At 35.6% G+C, this 23525-nt stretch overlaps 2 protein-coding genes across 5 annotated transcripts in view; one reads left to right on the forward strand and one right to left on the reverse strand.

Moving 5' to 3' along the window:
* LOC106668360 (SAC3 domain-containing protein 1) overlaps nt 1–23525 on the reverse strand; it is a 37719-nt gene that overhangs the window by 8518 nt on the left and 5676 nt on the right. The window contains exon 2 of one of the 4 annotated variants that reach the window (XM_014397030.2): nt 19167–19328. The exons of 1 other annotated variant lie outside the window; for it this stretch is intronic. In XM_014397030.2, coding sequence (XP_014252516.1) covers nt 19167–19276 — 110 coding nt within the window. In that variant the 5' untranslated portion in view covers nt 19277–19328. Of the gene's footprint in view, nt 1–6174; nt 6202–7928; nt 7995–19166; nt 19329–23525 lie in introns of those variants that run through there. 2 more of the 4 variants (XM_024225376.1, XM_024225375.1) reach the window with 2 other exon arrangements.
* Nucleotides 6263–23525, forward strand: part of LOC106668359 (chaoptin) — an 82853-nt gene continuing 65590 nt past the window's right edge. Inside the window, exon 1 of the mRNA XM_014397029.2 lies at nt 6263–6398. The gene's annotated coding sequence lies outside the window, so the exon portion shown is untranslated. The remainder of the gene's footprint in view (nt 6399–23525) is intronic.

The raw sequence follows: 23525 nt of genomic DNA on the forward strand, positions 1-23525 counted from the left end.
TGGATTGTGACTGGGACGACGGCGACCTGGAATCGATATCGAGTTGATTTCATCCCACCGGAGTAATATTTCTGTTGAAAACGTGGCCATTTCCTCCGGAGATAATTGGGCCAAGGCAACGGTATCCATGCGATTCGGGACCGGGTTTGACCGCTCGTGGGACGCTCCTCCGATTCTCCTCTCGGCACACCAATTGGCCATCGGCCGGCAATTTTCGAAGGGGATCGACTCCCGAGTCAAATACCTTCGCAATATCAAACCAGAAATAAAACGATTGTTAAGAAACACAAAATTATCGGCTATAAAAGAGTGATTATATGTCAGCATTAAAATCTCTTCAGTTGCAATGTCATCTATAATAGCCTATTCTTACAGATTGCTTAGGATTTACCAATTATTCGCAATATTCACTGTTGCCAGATGAAACACAGCGAAACTATCCCGAAGAGATTATCAATAAAAAAAATGCTTGCAATGATAACAAACCCTGACCAACTTCACAATCGCATGTTGTAGTCTCGAGAAAAAAACAATATGGTAATTTAACTCCGACTACAAATGTAAACATGATAAGCTTCCTGTATTCCACAATCTAAAAATAATTGAGATTGTACTGTGTAATTTACCACACCTACTTGTTTATGAACTAATAATTTGCTATCATTAAAAGAATTTTTTTTCATGTCGAGATGCAGGAATTGGACATGAAACGGTTTAATGTGCAACAGTCAATTGAGTTGTATATTTTAAAAGTATAGGAATTCCTAGTCGATGAACTGTTTTAATAACGGAGCAGCATACAACTCCAGAGTACGAACAAAAAGTGAGAATCGACTGCAATCCGAAGGTGCTAGGTCGTGGCGGGCTGCATATGAAGGACTCATTTCAACTCAATTTCTTTAATTTTGAATTGTGTGACCTTGCGTGGATTTTTCCAGGAAATATTTGCGGTCTACCAAATCGATGTTATTTTCGGTCAGAGCGAGATTTAATCCGGAGCTGTGTGCCCGATGAGGAAGAAGTGCGAACTATATTTGATTATGATCTTGAGGTGAACTGTTCGACCTTGGATATAGTTCGTTTTTTTATAAAATCTGTGTACTTTAGCATTTACCACCATTAGAAACCAGTATAAAATCAGTTATACTTTCAATTTTGAATGATTAGACCAACAAAAAGTAATCAGTGCCCCGAAATCAGCTCTGAAGGAGCGAGGTCAGGGCTGGGTGCCGGATGAGGGAGAAACTTTTCTATTTGAATGATTTCGTATGTGATTTATATGACCCTGCGCTGATTTATGCAGGAAATGTTTCCGATTTACCAATTCCTTTTACAAAATTACACTAAATTATTCGACAGGGGTATATTTTGCAAACCATTTTCATCATGGCATCAGAGAGGTAATAGGCTGAGTCATAAAAAATTACCGGTTTCATTGAAAAGATTGGACTACCATCTTACGGTTTTATTAGAACTACGGTGTTCACTCAATGATGAAGCACAAGCATCCATCGTAGAACTAGTACACGGTACTCCATTAAGTATTCCTAGTGATTGTTTTTAAGAGCCCTACTATAAGCCAAACCCAGATCTTCCTAGCCTAGGCAGCCAATTACGCTTTGCTTTCAACAATCTTAAAGCAAGGCAAGCCTTCCGAGGTCGTGAGCTTCCTTGGATAGTCCATTTGAAAGACGATATCCTTCGAAAGGCACCGTAAATTCCCTAAAGGCATCCCTAAATGGTTTAAATAAAAGATAAGAATACTAATATTTCGACAGATAGGCTTAAACTTGGAATGTATTAGCGGACCCTGAGAATCCACATATTGACCCAGCTGCACCGACAAAAATACCAGTTGATGAAGAACCTCCATCATTATCAAGAAGGACGAGATAGGATGCCAGTTTTCCCGGACGCTACACCCTGTTTGTAAGCTGACCTGGCCGCTGAGAGGGGAGTGGGCAACACTGCTTCAAGAGCATTTGGCGAGAGGACTTGCTAAGTTGAGCAGCGAGAAAAGAGCACGTTTTGCCTTGTGTTTTGTTTAAATAAATAGTTGTACAAATTAGTAGTGCGTGGCTACTCAAATCACCTAAACCCTTGCAAACCCAAATAACCTTCGGTTCATCATAAGAAGAGTTACTTGCGATGAAAATTGGATATAATGGAGAAACCCCAAGACCAAGAAACAATGGCTAGACTGCAATTAGCGTTCTCTAGCAGTTGCCAACAAGGGCAATTCGACAAAAAGACAATGCTCTCTGTATTTTGGAATTACGAAGGCATAATCATTACATTATGAACTCGTTCTAGAAGGTGGAACCTTTGAATTCAAACTTATTAATCGGATGGAATTGAGCTTCTCCCTCACTCTACTTACAATACAGATTTAGTACCTTTCGACTACCATCTGTTCCAGTCCATGGCTCATTACCTTCAAGGAAAAACTTTTAATTCTCTGGATGAGGTTCAAAATGGTGTTGCAGAATTTTTCCGTTTAACACCCAAAGTGTGAATTGGGAAGGAGTCCACCAAACCATAGAATACAGCGTATATACTTTGAATACTTACAAAAAATTGTCTCTCTATCACTCCCTTTCTCACTCACTCTTTCTCTCTCTTACTCAGTAACTCTCTCTTTCCATCTCTCTCTCTCTCTCTCTCTTTCTCTCTTTCTCTCTCTCTCTCTCTCTCTCTCTCTCTCTCTCTCTCTCTCTCTCTCTATCTATCTACATTATCTATCTAACTCTCCTTCCCAATGTCTCTCTCCCCCCTCTCTCTCGCTCTATCTATCTATCTATCAAAAGTTGTCAAAATAAAATTAATTATAAATAAGCTTTCATTTTTTATGACTCATCCTATAAACATAGCAATTTATTCCAGATGTTAAGGGCATTAAATTCGATCAGCAATGATAGATCATTTGATAAAATCAACAGTGCGAGAAAATGAAAAAAATCAGTTGGGTGGAATTGTTTGCCTGTCAGTGTACTTGGACATGTCCTATGTCCTCCTGAGGGCATTTCACGATAGATGATGCCCAAATTGAAAATTATACACGTACTATCGGGTTGTCCGGAAAATAATGCAGGATTTTAAGTTTTCATTAAAAAAAATCTATATAAAATATTCTGTTTACGTTNAATTATTTTGATTAAAGAACATTGCTTTAAAGTAACTAGTTTCTTTTTTTTTGTTTAATACCAAAATCCTGCATTATTTTCCGGACAACCCAATACTAAAATATGCTTAGTTATGTAGACCAGAAGAATTAGGCTTGAAAAATGTACAATCTTGTTTGTTAGACTGTTAGGATCCTCTGGATATATTATTTGAACGATATAAATGAAAATGCCCTACGTTTCTAGAGTCGGTGAATGTTTAAAGTTAGGACGGCATGATTCTCTCAGTCTGTTAAATGATCCGAATTAGACTGTTTGTGTTTTCCGTTTTCAAAATGGGTATGTAGAGCAAAGAAGAAATTACCACAGATACCAGGTTGTGGCAGGTCCTAAAGCACTTAGCCGTAATTATAACGGGTGCGAGGCCGGCCTAAGAGCAAGAATGTTAATTTATTTTGTAGGAGAAGGCCTGGCACATTGTTGCAGCCGTGAACAAGAAAATAACGTCGATATAGTGGCGACAATGAAATTCCAACTGGAAAATAAGTGCCGATAGAAAATAACAGGGAAAGGCTGGGAACAAGATACCCTAGAAAGAAAATCAATTTAAAAAAGAAAACATGCGTTCAGGTGTAGCCTAAAATGATAATCTCACAAAAAATTATATTTTTGTAAAAAAAAAAATTTAAGGAATTATCAAGAAAGACTATTTTTAATTAAAATCACTAATTTCGTGGTTTGCTTGAACAATTAATATATTACAATTAATTAAGGTTTTTAGTTGAGATAAAAAAAGTCAATGGCACGAGCGGGATTCGAACCCACGATCTTCGGCTAGATACGCCGCTGCTCAACCACTTGAGCTATCGTGATCTCGATCCACTCGGACACTCTTCCCATCTCAACCGCACCTTTTGAATTTTCCCTCCTTTTTGCCATTTTTCAAATGTATAATCGGATTGGATTTCATTTGTCGCCGAGAAATGTGGATGTCGCCGTGTCCGAGTGGATCGAGGTCACGATAGCCCAAGTGGTAGAGCAGCGGCGTATCTAGCCGAAGATCGTGGGTTCGAATCCCGCTCGCGCCACTGACTTTTTTATCTCAACTAAAAACCTTAATTAATTGTATTATTTTTAATTGAAAACCGTTTTATGTGTGGGACTTCAGAAGAAAAGTACGGTTTTGTTAAACTTGGAATCACAAGTACAAACAAAACCTATTAAAATTAAAAAAGCTTAAACTCAATAAATAAATTATAATCCTATTTATTTACGCTTTGTTGCGGCAAAGAACGCACAATAAAATAAATACACAATAAAAACCGCCGAAACAGCAATAATCTCTTAAAGTATTTTTACTTTTTGAATTTAATTCCATAGTTGTATAGTCCTTCGCGGACAAGAAGAATAATCTTCAATAACCATTTAACTCTACATTCGAAATAAGAAGATAGGCCATTTAGAAACAACTAAAATAGTAAATGGCTTAACATCCCTGCCCGACATCGGACTTTGTCCACACCATTCACCATAATAAATTTAATTGATGATTATTAATGCTTGCCGAGTTATGCCTCAGGTTCAAAACGAAAACAAAAACTTCATTTTAAACAATTTTCTTTCAAATGTAAAATAACATGAAACGGAAACGAATAACGTATCGCCTTTCGAAACCCGACTTCTGAGCTACCTCGTAAAATAAGTCAACGTCGTTAATTAAATATTGATTTTTTCAATCCGCAAATAGCTGATCCAGTTTGGAATCTGTGAGAAAATGTCTGGATTGTAGAACATAATCAATTTAGATTAATTCCTTAAACCTTGATGGATGATAATCTACATCATATTTTATGAAAGTATGTAGTTTAAAATTGAACAGTTTCAATGAAATTATTAATATATAAAGTGTAAAATGTAAAATTAATTGTAGCACAATTAATTATACTATTTTGTGTCATGCGAATTTTATTTTAGTCCGGCGCTAAAAGAAATTATATACACATGTAAATAAAATTATACGTTTAAATGCACATTGATCATAGTACATAGCATAAAATTGTAAAACAATAAAAATAAAAAATTGATTTAAAAAAAACTTTTGAATTAAATAATTGTTGGATTCGTAAGAAGCGGTCAAGAATGAGGTAGTTTAGAAAAACACCTTTTTCATTTTTTTTGCCTATGTTTCGAGCTTTACTCGGGTCGTCTTCGGGGTCTTGGTGAATTACAAAAGACATGTTGATTGGATAGATACAATACAGATGTAAATATAAACTTCGAAAACCAAGTATTTCATACTCACAAATGTTCTCATTCTTGTGGTGTCACATTAGTGTTGTGTGAAATTGTTCTGAAACGTGAATTCGTATTCTCCTGAACAATAGCACCACACTTTATGTGAGTATGAAATACTTGGTTATCAAGGATTTATTTACACCTGTATTGTATTTTTCCAATCAATGTATCTTTTGTAATTCTCCCAGGCACTGAAGATGACCCGAATAAAGGTCGAAACATCGGCAAAAAAACAAAGAAAAAGGTGTTTTTCTAAACTACCTCACCCTTGACCGTTCCTCATGAATCCAACAATTATTAAACAACCGGTAAGGGGGGCGTCGGTGGCCGCAACGGCTTACGCATTGACACGGAGCTCATCACTGTAAGGTAAAGGTCCCGGGTTCGAATCCAGCGACCCTGCATTCGAACCTAACATACTTACAAATGGGCTTTTTTTTTCAAAAACACCCTTACCATAAAAAATTTTAAAGCATTAATAAATGGCTAAACAAACCAAAACATCCTAGTTAACAGTCAAGAACAGGTTCATCACCCCGCAGATTTTAAGAAGAAATCTCACAAGCTAGGCGCTCTAGTGCCAGGTTTTATAAGTAGAATGATTTCGAGAATGATTTGTAAGTAACGACCCAACGAAAGGTTTTCCAGGCCGAAGGAAAGCAAATACAAGATACAACACACTTCAGATATGCTTTTTTCTTTGTCAAGTCATTAACGAATCGTAAAATTTAGATCAACCCTAAAACAGACTACTTACTTGACCGCTCGTCGAAATCCCCGGATAATCTCTTGTTATGCAATGGCGTCCTCTTCTCCACGAGGAGAGGTGGAAGCAACATCGTGGAAGGGATTGAGGTGTTGCACCTTCAGTCGGCACCGGGCAGCGAGTAAGCGATGTGCTGCCAGTCCGAGTTGACAGTTTGATTTTCGTTGTGCTGTGTCAAGTGTTCGAACCGGAGGGGATATTTGGGCTTATTTTTGGTAAGTAAAAACCCAAAAATTGCACGAAACAGGCTGAACGGTTTTTTCGGGTCGGAAGGAAGATACTCAAAAAATTGTTTATTACAGTTTGTCTTTATGACCCGTTGGTTTAAAACACGAATCGAATCGATTTAGAGACCTTGCACCAGATTGTTACGTATCAAGTCTTTTATGGTCTATTGCCGAAAGAATTTCGACCCTTTTGCCAGATTAGCTTCACCACCAAAAACCCATACTTTTATCTTACGATTCAAGTCCTAGCCAAATTTTAAAATTGTACATAAAAACTCTAATAGGGCCTGAGGATATTAATCTTCGGACAGTTACGAATATGAGATCGTGTCATAACCCCATGGATGCTGCGGAAGTCTTGAGAATTCCATTATAAAATCGATTTGCAGAGAACTGCGATCTGGCAAAGTTCACTTGCTGCGTAACCGCGCCTGCAAAACTAGGTCTCGACGGTAGAAAAAACATTTATTTAACAACCTTCTCCAATTCAATATCCTTATTTTTCGTAACTTGTTAGCTGAAAGTTAAAATGTTCTCATTCCGGTCGTTAACCGTGAGAACTCCCAATTACTCCAAATCGGAAGGATGACTGATCGTGAGATCGATTATTCATGACAACAATGGCTTAATTTTACTCGAAAAAGTAAAAGCTACCGGAAGAAGACAGTTGACCTGCATAGTACACGATTATAAGTATGTACTTTAAAAATCAGGGTCTGACATCATACAACACACAAGACACGCAATAGAGGTAAAATAAGTTGTCAGTTCAGGTTCAAAAGTTTTTGATTCTCTTCACTGAGCAAGTAAAATACCAAAATTACTCTAAAACTTTGAGACGACTCCATTATTTTGGAATCATGGGAAACTTCATACACTGAACAGGCCAAACAATGGAATATAATTACCTGATAAGTACTTGTACTTTTACTCAAAATACGATAATAATACTATTTTTTTAGTTTTTAAAACAATTACTGTTTTCAATAACTTTATCTTGCGTAAAATGAAAATGGACTTCACGAAAATTCAATTTCCGTTGTCAATGTGACAAACCTTTCGAAGCAGGAAAATATTAAGCACAAGTTGGATGATTCCACTGTTATCCATGTACCGCAACTTGCGTTAATTAATTATCCCTTCTTTGATTAATTTCTTCATTTCTCTCGTCAAGGATCCCCCGGTTATGTGTCAATAATACGGGATTCTGATCAATTCGACATTACCATATTTATCTAATACGACAGTTCTGCAGGCAGGCAATTCAAAACACGACGAATACAAACAAAAAATTACAATTTTCTAATGACTCTTAATACTTTATTACATGAATCTAATGACAATAAACTTGACTTTCAATATGAACAACGAAGATGAACAGTCTTAGAAGTTAAACTACTCTGACAATTTGATAAACATGCATGTAGGAATGGCTTGGAATTGACAAGGAACATATGCTGGACAGTAAAATCGTTCCTACTATATTTTGTACATTTAATATAATAAAAAAGGCTCTACCTTAAAGAAACAGAACGAAGTGGACCATGATGGTCTAATTTGTGATCCAACTGCCCCAAAAGTCTTGGTTATTTTACTTGTTAAGGTAAGATCAAACTCAAGATGAAATGTTGAACATCTCTAGTTTAAAAATACTGGTTCGGTTTTCAGAGGTTGACCTTTACACTTCTAATGGTTCTTATATACTCAAACATTTGCGTATGATGCAAGGATTGATAAAGTCGAATACCTTTCTCCAACGGGAAATCACGAGCGTTATAAACATTCCACCTTTGGATATCCTCGAGGCCTAGTTTTTCTCCTTTTGGTGAATAGGAAGGACATTAAAGACTCATCCTGGAGAGAGGTAGGAATCGGTCCGCTCTACGGTCAGTTTTTTCTACTTGTTTTTCCTAGCCCAAGAGAGAATTGTAGGGTGCAAAGCCTTCGGTAAAAACGCCGACCCCTCCGGTCGAAAATGAACACCTGACTCCCAAAGTATAAGACAAGTTGATAACAAATTACAGGTTTCTATCAAGGGTAAAATTGCGTTTTTACTCATTTCCGCTGGTGTCACATTCTCATGGACTCTTAGGAGAACGCTAAGAAATTGGCAACTGTGCCACATGCTAAAGCACGTACAAAAAGAATGTCGGTTGTTCGTAACAGTTTGGAAGGTTTTTCAACAACATTTAGATGTTCAACGGGATGACATTCATTTTTCCCGTGGAAATCCCAAAATCTATTACTATTCTGAAAGAAAGAGAACACTAAATTAAGACGAGTGCATAAAAAACAATGACCTGATAGGCCAAAGTTTGAAATCGACATCAGAATGTTGTAGCAGTACGAATTTGTGATGATTTGGTGTATAACAAGGGGGGGGGGTTCAATAAAGCGACGACTTTTACAGTCGTCAATAAAACATTTATTTAAGTTGACCCATGACTGTACATGGAAGACCCAAATAAACGATTAATTTGATGTGTCGTATTATCATTAAGGTCAAGGGAGAACATAAAAACAAAATTAAATTCACTAGTTTTCGTGGTCCGCCAATCATTAATAATATCACTCAATAAATTAAGGTTTTTAGTTGAGTTAAAAAAGAGGTCACGATGGCTCAAGTGGTAGAGTAGCGGCGTATCAAGTCGAAGGTCATGGGTTCGAATCCCGCTCGTGACACTGACTTTTTTATTTCAACTAAAAACCTTAATTAATAAAAGCAAAATTTCAAATATGCCAAGCTTTCGCCCCAGGCTTCTAGGTCACCATTTTCCAAACAAATTAACAATTTTTTTTATAAACAAACAACAAACAAAACATTTTCATTGCAGGTATCTACTTACTACATTGGGTTTTTAAAAATTTGTAGTTAAATGACCTTAATTATTTTTTAATTTTACAAAATTTTAAAAACTGAGAACAAAATTAACTGTTAAAAGATAAAATTAATCTTCAAGTAGTCGATACCTTCTCGTCAAACAAACGATCAGAAATCCCCATACGTGACGTCTCTACGGCATAAAAGAAAATCGGTAGACAAACCAATTGCCTTAAAATTTAAATTTGTGCCATGTCAGAGTTCAGCTAAGGCTTTGGTTTTTATTTGTTTGTTCAGTTTCTTAAAAACCGTTCAAAGCTGTGCTCGCACAATTCAATTAATGAATTTTCAATTTTGTTATGTTAATATACAATATTCCAATACAATTTTACTCCATTACAATTTATATTAATATCCAACATTCCATATTCCTTTATTTATAAGGATGATTCCTAATATTATCAAATCTTTTTTTAATTTATGTATTCAATTTTTGTAAATTGATGGGGGGGATTCCAAACGTTCTAAGTGGCAAAGTTCCTCAATACTTTTTTTTTTCTTAACATTTTCTATGTGCCATCGCCAATAATGTTCTAAGTGCCAAACCTCTTTAAAACTGGTTTGTTGCGTTCCTCATAAACGGCACTGGTCTAAGTTTGGGACATACGATTTTTCCAAAGATTCTATGTGCCATGGCGTATCAGCTAGTTAATATGGAACATTCGTACTTTATAGACTTACAGCACACCTGTGACTCTATTTTAAAAGTAAATTTTCCAATTACAAAGGGTTCTGTGATAAAAGTTTACAAAGATGATCCAGGTTTTATCCAGTATAAGTCCACATTCAATAACACTTGCGGACTTGTGGAAACGCGTTAATGTACTAAAAAAAGGCGCTAAACCTGATATTAAAAAAGTTTATACGTCGTTGATTCAGAAGTCATTCCTGTCGGATGGCAAGAAAAAGATTTCTCTGCCATGTTGGATTTTTGCCGGAAACTGCTAAAAACTATTATCAAAACATTCTAAATAATTAAAACTTTAATTTATCTTTACACGTTAATTTCATCTATTAAATTATTTAGGTTTACTATTTTCTATGTATCAATACAGTTATTCAGAAATCGTGAGATGCGGCCTGGTGTGACGTAGGTTTTAGAAAAACATTTTCTTTATCATGCCAACGTCTCGATCTTTATTGAGATCATCTTCAGGGCTCAAAGTGTTTGTTTTCCGTGTAGATGTGTCATTCTTGTCTGTCGTGTTGAGAATGAATTACACATCTACACGGAAAAAACACTTTGAGCCCTGAAGATGATCTCAATAAAGATCGAAACGTTGGCATGACAAAGAAAATGTTTTTCTAAAACCTAAGTCACACCAGACCCCATCTCACGACCTCCAAATAATCATCAAGTAACGATCACTAAAAACCACACATAAAAAATTAAATTAGAAAAAATCAAAAAGAAAGAGGAAGAATTTGACTTGAAATATCGACAACTTTATTGGTTGTTTGGAAGGAATTCCCATCTATGAATATAAAATAAAATCTTGATTTACAATCGTTTATTGAAATAAAATAGTTGAGATCTAAATAGGTGACATTCTACAACTCTGGGATTGTGCCAACAGTAACATTATCATATTCAACGATTTCAGAATAAAGCACTACTAAATATGGAAGTTGGCACTTGGTATGTACGCTATAGAGACATACTCAGCCACAAGAACATCCCGCGACATGAGATCACACCGCATGCTTATAACCACTATCTAGAATCTACGCCTACAAAGTAACCCAAACTCCAAGGCCAGCAGCCTCTACCCAATCAGCAAATTGTAAGACGACTGAAGAAAACCAGGCCTTTTGAGTTAGTTTTTTACATGTTACGAGGTCGACTCATCTATTCAAGCTAGCGCAGTAATGAGTGGACCTAAATGTATTTTATTATCATAAATTATATTTATCAGCCAGTGTAAAACTGATAATCCTATTTGACTAGTTTAAATAAATCAAATGTCATTAGGAGAATCGACTACGCTGGGGCGCAAGGGAGGACCAAGGTTGTTTTTTTCTCCTCTTTTCTTTTTAAGGTACAGGGGATCTAAAAACGTGCAAATCAGGAGAAAACTACACATCGTTTTTCGCCCCAATGCAATACTTTCTCCTCCTTCAAAGGTAAAAACACTTTTTAAAAAAACTTAATTTAAAAGTTTCAATACTTTAATTTCAATAAAGAACATAATTTTCAAAATGTGTGGTATTTCGTGACCATTACTTGATGATTATTTGGAGGTCGTGAGATGCGGTCTGGTGTGACGTAGGTTTTAGAAAAACGTTTTATTTATTGTGCCAACGTTTCGACCTTTATTGAGATCATCTTCAGAGTTCAAAGTGTTGTTTTCCGTGTAGAAGTGTCATTCTTGACTGACGTGTTGAAAGTGCCTGTTTTGTTGTAAGGAATGGAATGTTTGGGACCAAGTGATAAGAATATTTGGATTTCTGGAGGAATGTTAGTTTTTGTTAGGTTTAGAAACCAATTGTTTGTGTTATCAGGTGTTTGTTTTTGATTAAGTTGTTACGTTTTATGGTGTGTTTGTTTTTAATTTGGTCAAAGTGAAAATTGTATGCATCTTTTTATGTTAGTAGACTTTTTTTTAGTGTCAGTAGGTATTATGTTAGCGGCACTCTCAACATGACAGACAAGAATGACACATCTACACAGAAAACAAAACACTTTGAGCCCTGAAGATGATCTCAATAATGATCGAAACGTTGGCACGATAAAGAAAATGTTTTTCTAAAACTACGTCACACCAGACCGCATGTCACGACCTCCAAATAATTATTTCCAAAATGTTTTTCCGTCAGTCTGCAATGTAAATGTTTTCAGTCACCAATATTAACGAATATAAAATATTAATCATCAACTTAGAGGTTATCAGATCGAGAGATCGAATAAGATCAGAGGCAGAAATCAGAAAAGCACCAGAAGGACATGTCTAATAACGAAAAACATCATGATCTGCAATGTAATTTTTTTGCACAAAACATAAACGAACAAAACAAAATCTCACGCCAGTAAGGAGTGAGAGGTAGATCTGTTTTATACAAAATTAACATAATAAACAAACTGCAATACGATAAAAAAATAATCAAATTATTTTTGTTTCTTATTAACAGCTGGCGTTAAATTAAATTAGACATGGGCCATTATTTTCCTAGACCACTGAAAATAATGAAAAATAATAATGGTTTACTAGTTAAATACCTAATTTGAAAGTTTATTTCAGCTTGAAATTTTATTTAAGCTATTTCATTAATTATTTTTCGCGTTACTTCACTATTACTTTTTGGTAACAATGCGAGATTTACGGAAAAAGTCGCGTGAGGGCCACACCATATTTTTTAATGATATACACAATTTTAAGGATTTTTTCTTTTTTACTTTTTACCGTGATTTCTCTGTTAATTTAAAAGAAATCTTATCATATTTGGTAAAAATTAAGAAACGCCTACGGTTTCATTTTATTATAAACAAAGAAATAAATTTATCTTTTAAACGAAAGGTTAAGTACGAAAATGCCGTATTTGAGAAAAATCCTGATTAAATTATTCAGAAATCGTGAGATGCGTCTGGTGTGATGTAGGTTTCAGAAAAACATTTTCTTTATCGTGCCAACGTTTCGATCTTTATTGAGATCATCTTCAGGGCTCAAAGTGTTTGTCTTCTGGGTAATTGTGCCATTCTTGCGTGTCGTGTTGAGAGGGCACGATAAAGCAAATGTTTTTCTGAAACCAACATCACACCAGACCGCATCTCACGATTTCTGAATAATTATCGATTAACGGTCACTAATCATCACACATCCTGATTAAAAATGGGATTTTTTCAACTTATGATAACTTTTAAAATCCTGCTTGGATTTGAGCCAAACCGGGCTTAAAAGTTACAGGAAGAATCCAGCTTAAAAACGGTACCAAAAATGTGAAAATTCAATAATCAGGGGAGGAGCTAGGAGCGATAGCATGTATTGCAACATTGAAAGTGATACATGAAATGATATCAGCGTAATTTATTCGTCAGTTCAATTATATTGTAAGGAAATAACAATAATAAAAAGACAATTCTGAGGATGAAAGGAGAGGAAGTCGAAAATGAAGGATTCTAATTTTATTTTGAACTTTTAAATAAAGTTCAGAATGAGAAGTAATATGTGGATTCCATACAATAGGAGGCAATTCAAGTATAGGACGAATGAGAGTTTTGTTGTCAATGATGAATTGGGAAACAAAATCCAGAATTCTAAGAGCTTTTTGTTATTAACTTTGATAATAAGCTTCTTAATTTCAAACTTACTATCAAACAAGATACCTTCCTTCTTCACATTCTAGTATTATGTATGATTATACCGAATTAGGGCAGCTTGAGCTTAGAATAACTCCTATATATGTCCGACCTTTCTGCTGCAACCTGTATATAGGTTCCTTTTTTTCATAGCCGAAAAACCAGAAATCGCCGCTGAATCGAGTTCAGACTTAGCGAACCGTGGAATAGAATCCATTTATGTTCATTTAGCGGCGAGCCTGACCGGTTAATCACCCTGGAGGCCGATTCAAAGAGAACAATATGTCACATTTCTTTCCCACACGTCTATCACGTCTTACTTTTCTCTTGGGACCAACGGGACGATTTCAGTCATAAAGAATAAAAACTGTATTTTTCATTAATTGGGACGAACGCCTTAAAATTACAACAATTCCCCGTTTCCCATCTGCAAATAAACATGCATTTCCTCAGTTAACGAAATGGAAATTGAATACAATTACACTCATTAATAAAAGTCACAGACATCTGAGTACGCACAAAGAATTCGAAGTAGGTTTGTCGAACCTGACTAAATAACGCATCTCGACTTCTACATTGAAATATTAGCCAGAGGGTTGATCGACCCGATTATCTTGGCGCGTTGATTCATTCTTTTTTCGCCATTTTAATAAGCAGATATTAAATTACACATGATTATTCAGAGATCGTGAGACGCGGTCTGGTGTGATGTAGGTTTCAGAAAAACATTTTCTTTATCATACCAACGTTTCGATCTTTATTGATATCATCTTCAGGGCCTGGGATTTACAAACGCAGAAAACAAACACTTTGGGTGAGTAGAAATACTTTGATTGAATATAAAAAATATACTTTTTGCATTGTATAAATTCACTTCTTTTCACATCCTACATGTATTTGTTAAATTTAAACAATGTTTGTAAATCCCAGGCCCTGAAGATGATCTCAATAAAGATCGAAACGTTGGCACGATAAAGAAAATGTTTTTCTGAAACCTACATCACACCAGACCGCATCTCACGATTTCTGAATAATCATCGACTAACGGTCAATAATCACCACACACTCAAGTTACACCATTTAATACTGCTTATACTTCTTCGTCTTATTCAACTTACAAATTATATATACATATAATATATACAGAAAGAAAGGGCACTTTTACCTTTCACTTCAACCGTAACCGCGGCCCCAAATTATCTAGTATTGTAAATTCTTAACTGAGAAAACGTATTTATCATTACTCTCCAGTCTATGATATTAGAATTTATTTCTTAAATTTAATTCTAATATATATCAATATTTTGTCTTCTAAGACATTATTATTTATTTTTTTATTTTATTTTTTTTACGAGGGTTCGCAACAGCAGAGGTCATATAAACCCTCAGGGTGCAGGTGTTTTAAAAAAAATCTCATTTGTAAGTATGTCGGGTTCGAATGCAGGGCCGCTGGATTCGAACCGGGGACCTTCTCCTTACAGTGATGAGCGCCGTGTCAACGCCTAAACCGTTGCGGCCACCAACGCCCCGGTTTTCTGAGACAATACAAATCCAAAAACTTTATTCTACAATAAATAAAAGAAATATTTAGATTGTACAACGATAAAAGAATCAGGTCTCACTCGTTCAGAATAGTAATGCTATAACCTTCTGGCTATTTTCAATTCCGTATTTGAAAATTTAAACTTGGAGGAAAATTGTAAAACCCATAGTCGAAGGATTCTGGCAGGTTGCGTGGATTTTGACCAAACTTTCTTTGTGATTCTACACTCCAAAATATCGGACTCGCCACTCCTTGTGAACAGAGCCTGGGTTAGATAGAAAAATTAAAAGTTGAAATGTTTACTATTTTAATATATTTATTTCGCCTTTCTATTTGCTGAAATCAACTATGTGAATTTTACATCATTTTGTATATAGACTGCAAAAAATTGAGTAAAATCTATTAAAGTTAACCAATGACCAAAAATTGTTTCAATAAATAGATACATAAAAAAGAAAAATTATTTTTCCGAAATTAACCTCATTTCTTAATGGAAATAATAGTCCGATTTTAATATTTGATACCGTTATAAAATCCACTTGACTATTTATTTAATACGAATTATGAACCATGAAAATCGGTCCACTAGCTTTTGAGAAAAATGATGGTTAGAGCTTGCACCAGGATTGTCAGTCGAGCAGAAAGGTCGTCAAAAAATTGATTTAAATCGATTTCCGCGAAAGTCGATATGTAATGGTTTTATAACGATAGAATCACGAACGACAATGAGGTCGTTTTAACCATTTTCTGACCTACTTTGCTTACTGAATGTTTGTTAAAATATGGGAAAAAAGCAGGATTTTCTTCATTTATCTTTTTAAATCATACCAAATTAGAATATTCTGTATCGTAGAACATTTTTGCTTTTATGTTAACCAACATTGAAATCAAAACTTTTACGTCATTTAATTACGACAAAAATTAGATTTTAGAAAAGCATTATTATCGCGATTAAGTGATAAGAAATTGTAATGTGCAATGTATAACTGTATCAAACATCAAAATCGGACTATTATTTCCATTAAAAAATAGAAATATTTTATATATTTTAATGGTTTCTACGTCGTAAAAAGCTACATTCCTCCTTCTTTTGTTTCACGTTAAAATCCTGTTAGCCGTTTTTGTATTATAGCAGTATTAATCAGGCATTCCAATAACTTCTCAAAAATCGAACAAATTCAATCAGGTCAAAAAATGGATAAATTTAAATTAAAACAAAAATTTATATTTACGGGTCTCTAGAGATCCTACAACGAAATTTCATATTAGTTTCACGAGAAAAACCTTGTTTACTTGAAAAACAGTAATTTTTTGGTTTATTGATAAACTTAGACAGGGTAAGGAGTAGGGTCATGTGGTTTGATTCCTGGCTTCCTTTGATTCCTTCCTTGGCTAGCAATTACGAGTTTGATCTTTGCACATACAATATGCCTCAGTGGAAGACTCAGCTTTCTTTAATTTTACAGAAGATTGGAATAGTTCATCGGGAGGAGTTTGTGAGGATGGCAGACTGAGCACTTTCTTCTGTATGGAACCCTTTTGGAGTCAGATATGGAGCTCATTGTTTTTGGCTGCAGTGACTCTTGATTGAATCTTTGCCAAATGAAGTGGTTATTGCTGCCCCCTCGGCTCGGTAAAACTTTAATTGCTTTTGAAAAAAGGCCTGGGAACACAGGCACAACTTAATAAAATAGTGTAATTAATAATTTTGTTGCTCGTTGTTAAATTACAGTTTGTTTTAAATATTATTTCCTACACTAAGATTAACTTTGTATTACTGGGCGAAAAAAATACGATTTTTAGTTTATTATTATTCAGAAATCGTGAAATGCGGTCTGGTGTGATGTACGTTTTAGAAAAAATTTTCTTTATCGTGCCAACGTTTCGATCTTTATTGAGATCATCTTCAGGGCCTGGGATTTACAAACAATGTTTAAATTTAACAAATACATGTAGGATGTGGAAAGAAGTGAATTTATACAATGCAAAATATATTTTTTGCATTGTATAAATTCACTTCTTTCCACATCCTACATGTAGTGCACTCTCAACACGACACGCGAGTATGGCTCAATTACACAGAAGACAAACACTTTGAGCCCTGAAGATGATCTCAATAAAGATCGAAACGTTGGCACGATAAAGAAAATGTTTTTTCTGAAACCTACATCACACCACATCTCACGATTTCTGAATAATTATCGATTAACGGTCACTTATCACCACACATTAGATTATTATTTTGAGTTGTGTATTGTTTATGTTAATTTAAATAATTTTTAATATTATCGCTGTAAAATAAATTATGATATAATCAAAAGAATTCCAAACTACGGCAGACGGCTTTTTGCCATACTTAAAATCTATTGTAAATAGATTGTAAATTGTTACTTATGTTTAATAGTGAATGTATTCTCCTTCTTCTTTGACAGCTTTTACTATATTTTTATTGCAACCTACATAAAAAATGCTGTAAAATGATATATTCAGATAGTTAATTTGAGCAAGTAGAACAAAAATATTAAAAAACGGAAAATTTCCATCCAAAATGTTTTGGCGAAACCAGGGCCTGTTCACAAGAAGTGCCGGATACATGTCCGATATTTTCGAGTATAGAATCACCAAAAGTGTGGTACAAATCCGTGCCCTGCCAACCTTGTCGTCCTCTTGTTGGTCAAAAAATCTCAAGTTTTTGGTTGGTTGATTATGCTCTTCCAATTGTTTCCAGATCTGTCTATACCTTCTGTAGTTTTCGATGCTGTCAGCGATTGTATTCAGCATGCAGCATTTTTCAAATTAGAATTAAAAGACAAAAAGATCCCGTATTGCTAATTCATAACAGTTCCATTTTACAGGATAGTTTTCACCATTTTTTAAGCTTTCAAAAAGTTATTTTAAAAAACATGCTTCATGTTTGCTTTACAATAATTTTTTGGACAAATTTTCTTCGATTGATACTCCGTTTTGAGATGTAAATTTCAGAAGAATATGAATTTCTTTATTATTGGCTCATTTTTTTCACCTGAAGGAAGTCCTAGCACCGAAAATTATGAATTTAAAATATAGCGAGATGAGAGAAATTTGTTTTGTCTGAAGAACCCTACTATCTCCACTTAATACAAATACAAAATAAATACCGACATGATCGTGCTGACAGTAGACAGCAGTGTAAGAAAGTAAAATTAAACAATTAAAATCTTGATAGCTGTTTAAAAGAGAACAATTCACACATTTCGTTTTAATGATCCGGGTCAGGACACGAAAATGGAATATAATTATATACAGTGAGTCCTTAAGGAGTGAATTGCTCCTTTGAACAATGGGTTCTCTAGCCCACGTGGTGCACATGAGATTTTGTAATGGTTCGCTCAAGAGGACAAGCAAGCACGTTGCCTCTTGAAAATGTAAATCTGGCCACATACTCGAACCATCTACGAACAATGTTTTGCCGGATTTATTAAAACCATTAGAAAAATAGGAAATTTACTTCACTTTTAACATTTTGCCAACACAGAGTGCACTCTCAACATGACACGCAAGAATGGCACAATTACACAGAAGACAAACACTTTGAGCCCTGAAGATGATCTCAATAAAGATCGAAACGTTGGCACGATAAAGAAAATGCTTTTCTGAAACCTACATCACACCAGACTGCACCTCACGATTTCTGAATAATTATCAAAAAAAAGTTACAATTCTTATTAGCTTAAATAAAAAAAGGAATAGTGAAAGCTCAAGCTGTTTTACTGGCAAAATAAATCCCAAATATTAAACAACGCCCATTAAGAAAAAATCAACTTTATGAGATCTTTTACTTTGCCTGAACTACAAAAGTTCAAATATTTGAACTGTTTTAAAAAAAAACAAAATAAAATATTTAGTAAGAACCATCCAAATAAACTAACTTTAAGTAACTAAAAACGTAAAAAACCGTCTTTCTGGTGGGGGGTTATGATTGAGGTTGTCCTTCACCTGTATGCTTGTGTTTGACAAATAATGAACAAAAAGAAAATATTTATGTATATACGTACTTACATAGATAAGGTTAGGAATAAAAGAGACGTTTCTATCTTTGCAGATGTCAGACACGTTCGGCTTCTCAGCATCTGCTGGGTCTGTGTGATTTCCGTTTGGTCGATTCTCATTTGTAAGAATGTAGAAACACACCTCAACGCGGGGACACATAAATTGGACAGACTGGAAGAAAATTCAGAGATAGATTCAAAGAGCATCTAAGACTTTTCAGAAACGGAAAATCAAATTAAGCCACACATTTATTCATCACAACCACGAACCACAATGGAAAAAAGCATGCCGACTGGGGACGCCACCTTTGAACCTGGGGGGGGGGTGACATTTAGGAAAAGAGATAGGGATAGGGTTAAAAGAGGTGGCCGCAAAGCCTTCTGCACCTTGACCTGAGAAGATCTATTGTACTCCTCTATTTTTATAATTCACCGGCCAGCTTCAGGTTGTTAATCAACCTCTATTTCGTTGCCATCTGTTCCTTATGTAGAATCTTGCTTGCGGCTTTTCCTCTTCTCGTTGCAAGAATCACCAGCAAAGATCTTCACAAAAACATAAAACGTATTCTGCGGTATATTCTTCTTCCTGGCAGTGTTTCTTCTGTCTGTACTCCTATCCGGTAAATGCGTCTTCTTAGGCAGCAGAACCTTGTTAGAAGTCCAACTAGAATCTTGGTCCTGTTAAGGTTACCTTCCAGTAATTCCTTTGAAAGTCGTCGCCCTTCTATGAATTTCTTCGCGTGCTTCATGCCTCGGACATTTTATGGATGTGTCCTTTTTTGTGGCAAGATTCTAGGCCATAGTAGGGTTCGCAGCCTAGAAACTTCATATTAACATCTTTTTTGGCCAACATGTTCACTACTCATTGTCTCAGTGTCCCGAACATCCAGGGACCCGTGCCATGGTCAGATCCTTGGTGTCACTTCTGCCAGTGCTTCCATACAATTCCATACACTTTTTGCCTTTCGCTATGGGCTCAAGTGCTGCCTGACTGTCGGAGAAAATAGGTAGAATATGTACCTAGTAGAATCATAGAAAGAATTGCTATGATTTCAAAATGGAAAGCTGTAGCGTATTTACCTAAGTTTTTAATGTCAGTTCGGTCTTTGCAGTCATGCCGAGGACAGCTCCCGTGCCTCTATCCGTTTTTGTGCCATAAAAGTACTTACATATACATATAATTGTATCAGTACAGCTTTTTTAAACTGTTGAGATACTTTTTAACTAATAAAAAATATTTTCAAACAAAAAATTCACGAACAAGCCAAAGAAGAATACGTTAAATATTGTCAATTATTAAATATACAAGTAAATATTGACAGAAATGAATATATATATATATATATATATAAGTAGAATTATCTCAGAGTACGATTTTATTTGCAAATTTGAAATACCTCTACGGTTGTACATTGTACTCCGCCTCAAAAATAGTAACACGTGACCCAAACAAATTTATGCTAGGCAGTAAAACATTAAAAAACCTCAAGCCAATTTTTGATAAGGGCTACTTTGTTTGCCAAATTTTGATTACATTAAATAAGAACTCTTATCACTCAATTGTGCCCATTAAGAGTTTTATTATTTACTGTGGCGATATGGATTATTTAAATACTTCGAAAAATAACAGCCAAAACGAGACAATTTACGTGCAACAACAATACAACGACTGAAAAGTTCAACCCTGTCAATCCTCAATTTATGCTAGGCAGTAAAACATTAAAAAACCTCAAGCCAATTTTTGAAAAGGGCTACTTAGTTTGCCAAATTTTGATTACATTAAATAAGAACTCTTATCACTCAATTGTGCCCATTAAGAATTTTATTATTTACTGTGGCGATATGGATTATTTAAATACTTCGAAAAATAACAGCCAAAACGAGTCAATTTACGTGCAACAACAATACAACGATTGAAAAGTTCAACCCTGTCAATCCTCGAATATGCCTTGTTATTTATATGCATTACAAATACTGGCATAATAAAAAATAAAAAAATACTGAAATCGATTCCACGCGGGATTTTTTTCACGCACTCCTGTGACATATTTTTAATCTTAGGTAACAGAGTTTTTTGAAAGAGGTGTAATACAAGCTGATAAAACGTATTCGTGGATATTTTAGATTACCTAGATTGTTCAATTTGAGGTATGTTTTGCATACTTAAGAGAAAAAATTAGACTTGCAAACACTTTCTCTTTAACGACCCTTCCAATAGGGCCCTCTGGAGGAAATAAAATTAAATAAATCTTCTCATGGAAGGATAAACGTCGATTATAGAAAAAAATGAACGTTTTTTATCATAGAAATTCTTAGGTTTAGAAAGGATGTCGACAGGCGAGAACAAGGTGAGGTGGTGTCCCCTTACTAAACTGACACGGAGAGCTTCTTGTGAAATCGCATCTCAACGAGACCGGTATCCTTGGGAGTTTTCCTCTGGAGAAACTGATAATCAACACCACAAAGAATTCGCAATTTAAGAATTTGTTTTCCTATTAAAAAAACTCAATGTCTAATCGTGTCGGGTTAATAAAAAATATATAAAATAAAGATTTAAAAAAGTGCGTCGAAGTGAAGCCAAAGGCCTATTTCCACTGCTTCTTCTAATCCGGAGTCGAGGGCGTGGAAGAAACCTAAGACGAATTGCCCCTTGGTTGAAATATCAGCAAAGAGAATTCATAAGACGTGCTTTCTCTCTTGCTCATCCCTCGCCGGAAGGCCAAGGATAACCTCTGGTGAAAGCCAGCAATTTTTTTTTCAAATGAAATATTTCATTACTCAAGACTTTTACTTCCAGTTTTGACAGAATACGATTATCTAATGCGTTACGAGTTAAGTTCGTGTAAAGAACTTATTTTACATCATTGGACCCTTCTTTTATATTTTCACCGCCGACAAATCTACCCGACCAGACATACAATATTGGCGACCTATGCCTTCTTCCTAAGCACTTATTAAAACGACCTTGAACTCACATTCACTTTAACCGCATCTGTAAGGTCATGGTAGAAAACATGTCACAAAACGAAAATAAATGCAGCCAGGTGGCATATCTTTAAAACATCTTTATCCGTCTAAAACCCTCAATACTGTGACTATTCCCGTATCCACGCAGAACTTGGGATTCGATCTCTACAGAAAACTCAACTGGGATCGACACACTAAACTGGGATGACCATTGAATTGAGCTCCTCACGCCTTCGCGCCTCAGCGTCAGATTTGAACCAGATAGACGCCTTCGCCACTGGTGTTCCTCCTAATATTTACGAATTTCACCTCTACACTAGGAATTCCTCTATCCTCTTTCAATCTCTAGGTTAGCAGTTTTAAAAGCAATTCCAAAGTTGAGCTTTGGGATTTCACTTTTAACTTACTAACCAGCCTACGCGCTCTTTACGCCCAATAATTCCGAATAACGCTAGCCCTCTCCGTATTACCGCGGCTGCTGGCACGGAGTTAGCCAGGACTTCTTCTGTGAGTACCGTCACTATCTTCCTCACCGAAAGAGCTTTACAACCCAAAGGCCTTCTTCACTCATGCGGTATGGCTGGATCAGGCTTTCGCCCATTGTCCAATATTCCCCACTGCTGCCTCCCGTAGGAGTCTGGAGTAGCAAACAGACGAATAGAACTTGAACGCAGATTACTAGGACAACAAAGTAATTTCACACTGACACACATTACCATTTGCTAGGCCATTATCAGCCCGCATAGCTCGTAACGGACTCTAGCGTACTACCATGACAATGATGATGATGAAAGTTAATTAGGAATTTAGGGGTTATGTTCCCGAGGCACCGCAGCCTGTTCCTAGATCCCTAGTTCAGTGCAATAGAATCAATCCTTCTTCTCAGTAATGGTCATTGACTGTAGCTGCTACAATTTCATTCCTTTGGTTTTTTTTCTGTGTGCTAGGTTAAATCTCCATTGAGCCGTTGCTTCGCATCCGAAGATGATATGGGTGGCTTTTCTTCCTCCTCATTGCATAATCTTCAAATAGTATCATTAATGAATATGCCCATGCTGTGTATATGTTTTCTCAGATACCAGTGACTGCTAATAGTCTATAGCTCCTCTGAGTTTAGCCCTTTATGATTGTAGCAGTTAGGGTTGTTTTAGCATAAGTTTACAGTGTCTAACGCCCCTAAAGTTTATACACTTCTCCTTTTATCTTTCTTGATCCATTTTGTGATGGAGGATTCTGCGTTTGTTTTTGTTATCCCAAGTATACGTTCAGTGTGTATATATGGTCTTGCAGATCCTCCTCAGGCCGCTGTGTCTGCTTTTTCCTTACCCAAAATTCCTTAGTGTACTGGCACCCAGGATATCATCAGGTTGTTGTGTTTCTCCAGGTTTTGGATGCTTTCACT

Source organism: Cimex lectularius, unplaced genomic scaffold (genome assembly GCF_000648675.2).
Source record: "Cimex lectularius strain Harlan isolate CLEC.00 unplaced genomic scaffold, Clec_2.1 scaffold11, whole genome shotgun sequence".
Classification (NCBI taxonomy): Eukaryota; Metazoa; Arthropoda; class Insecta; order Hemiptera; family Cimicidae; genus Cimex; species Cimex lectularius.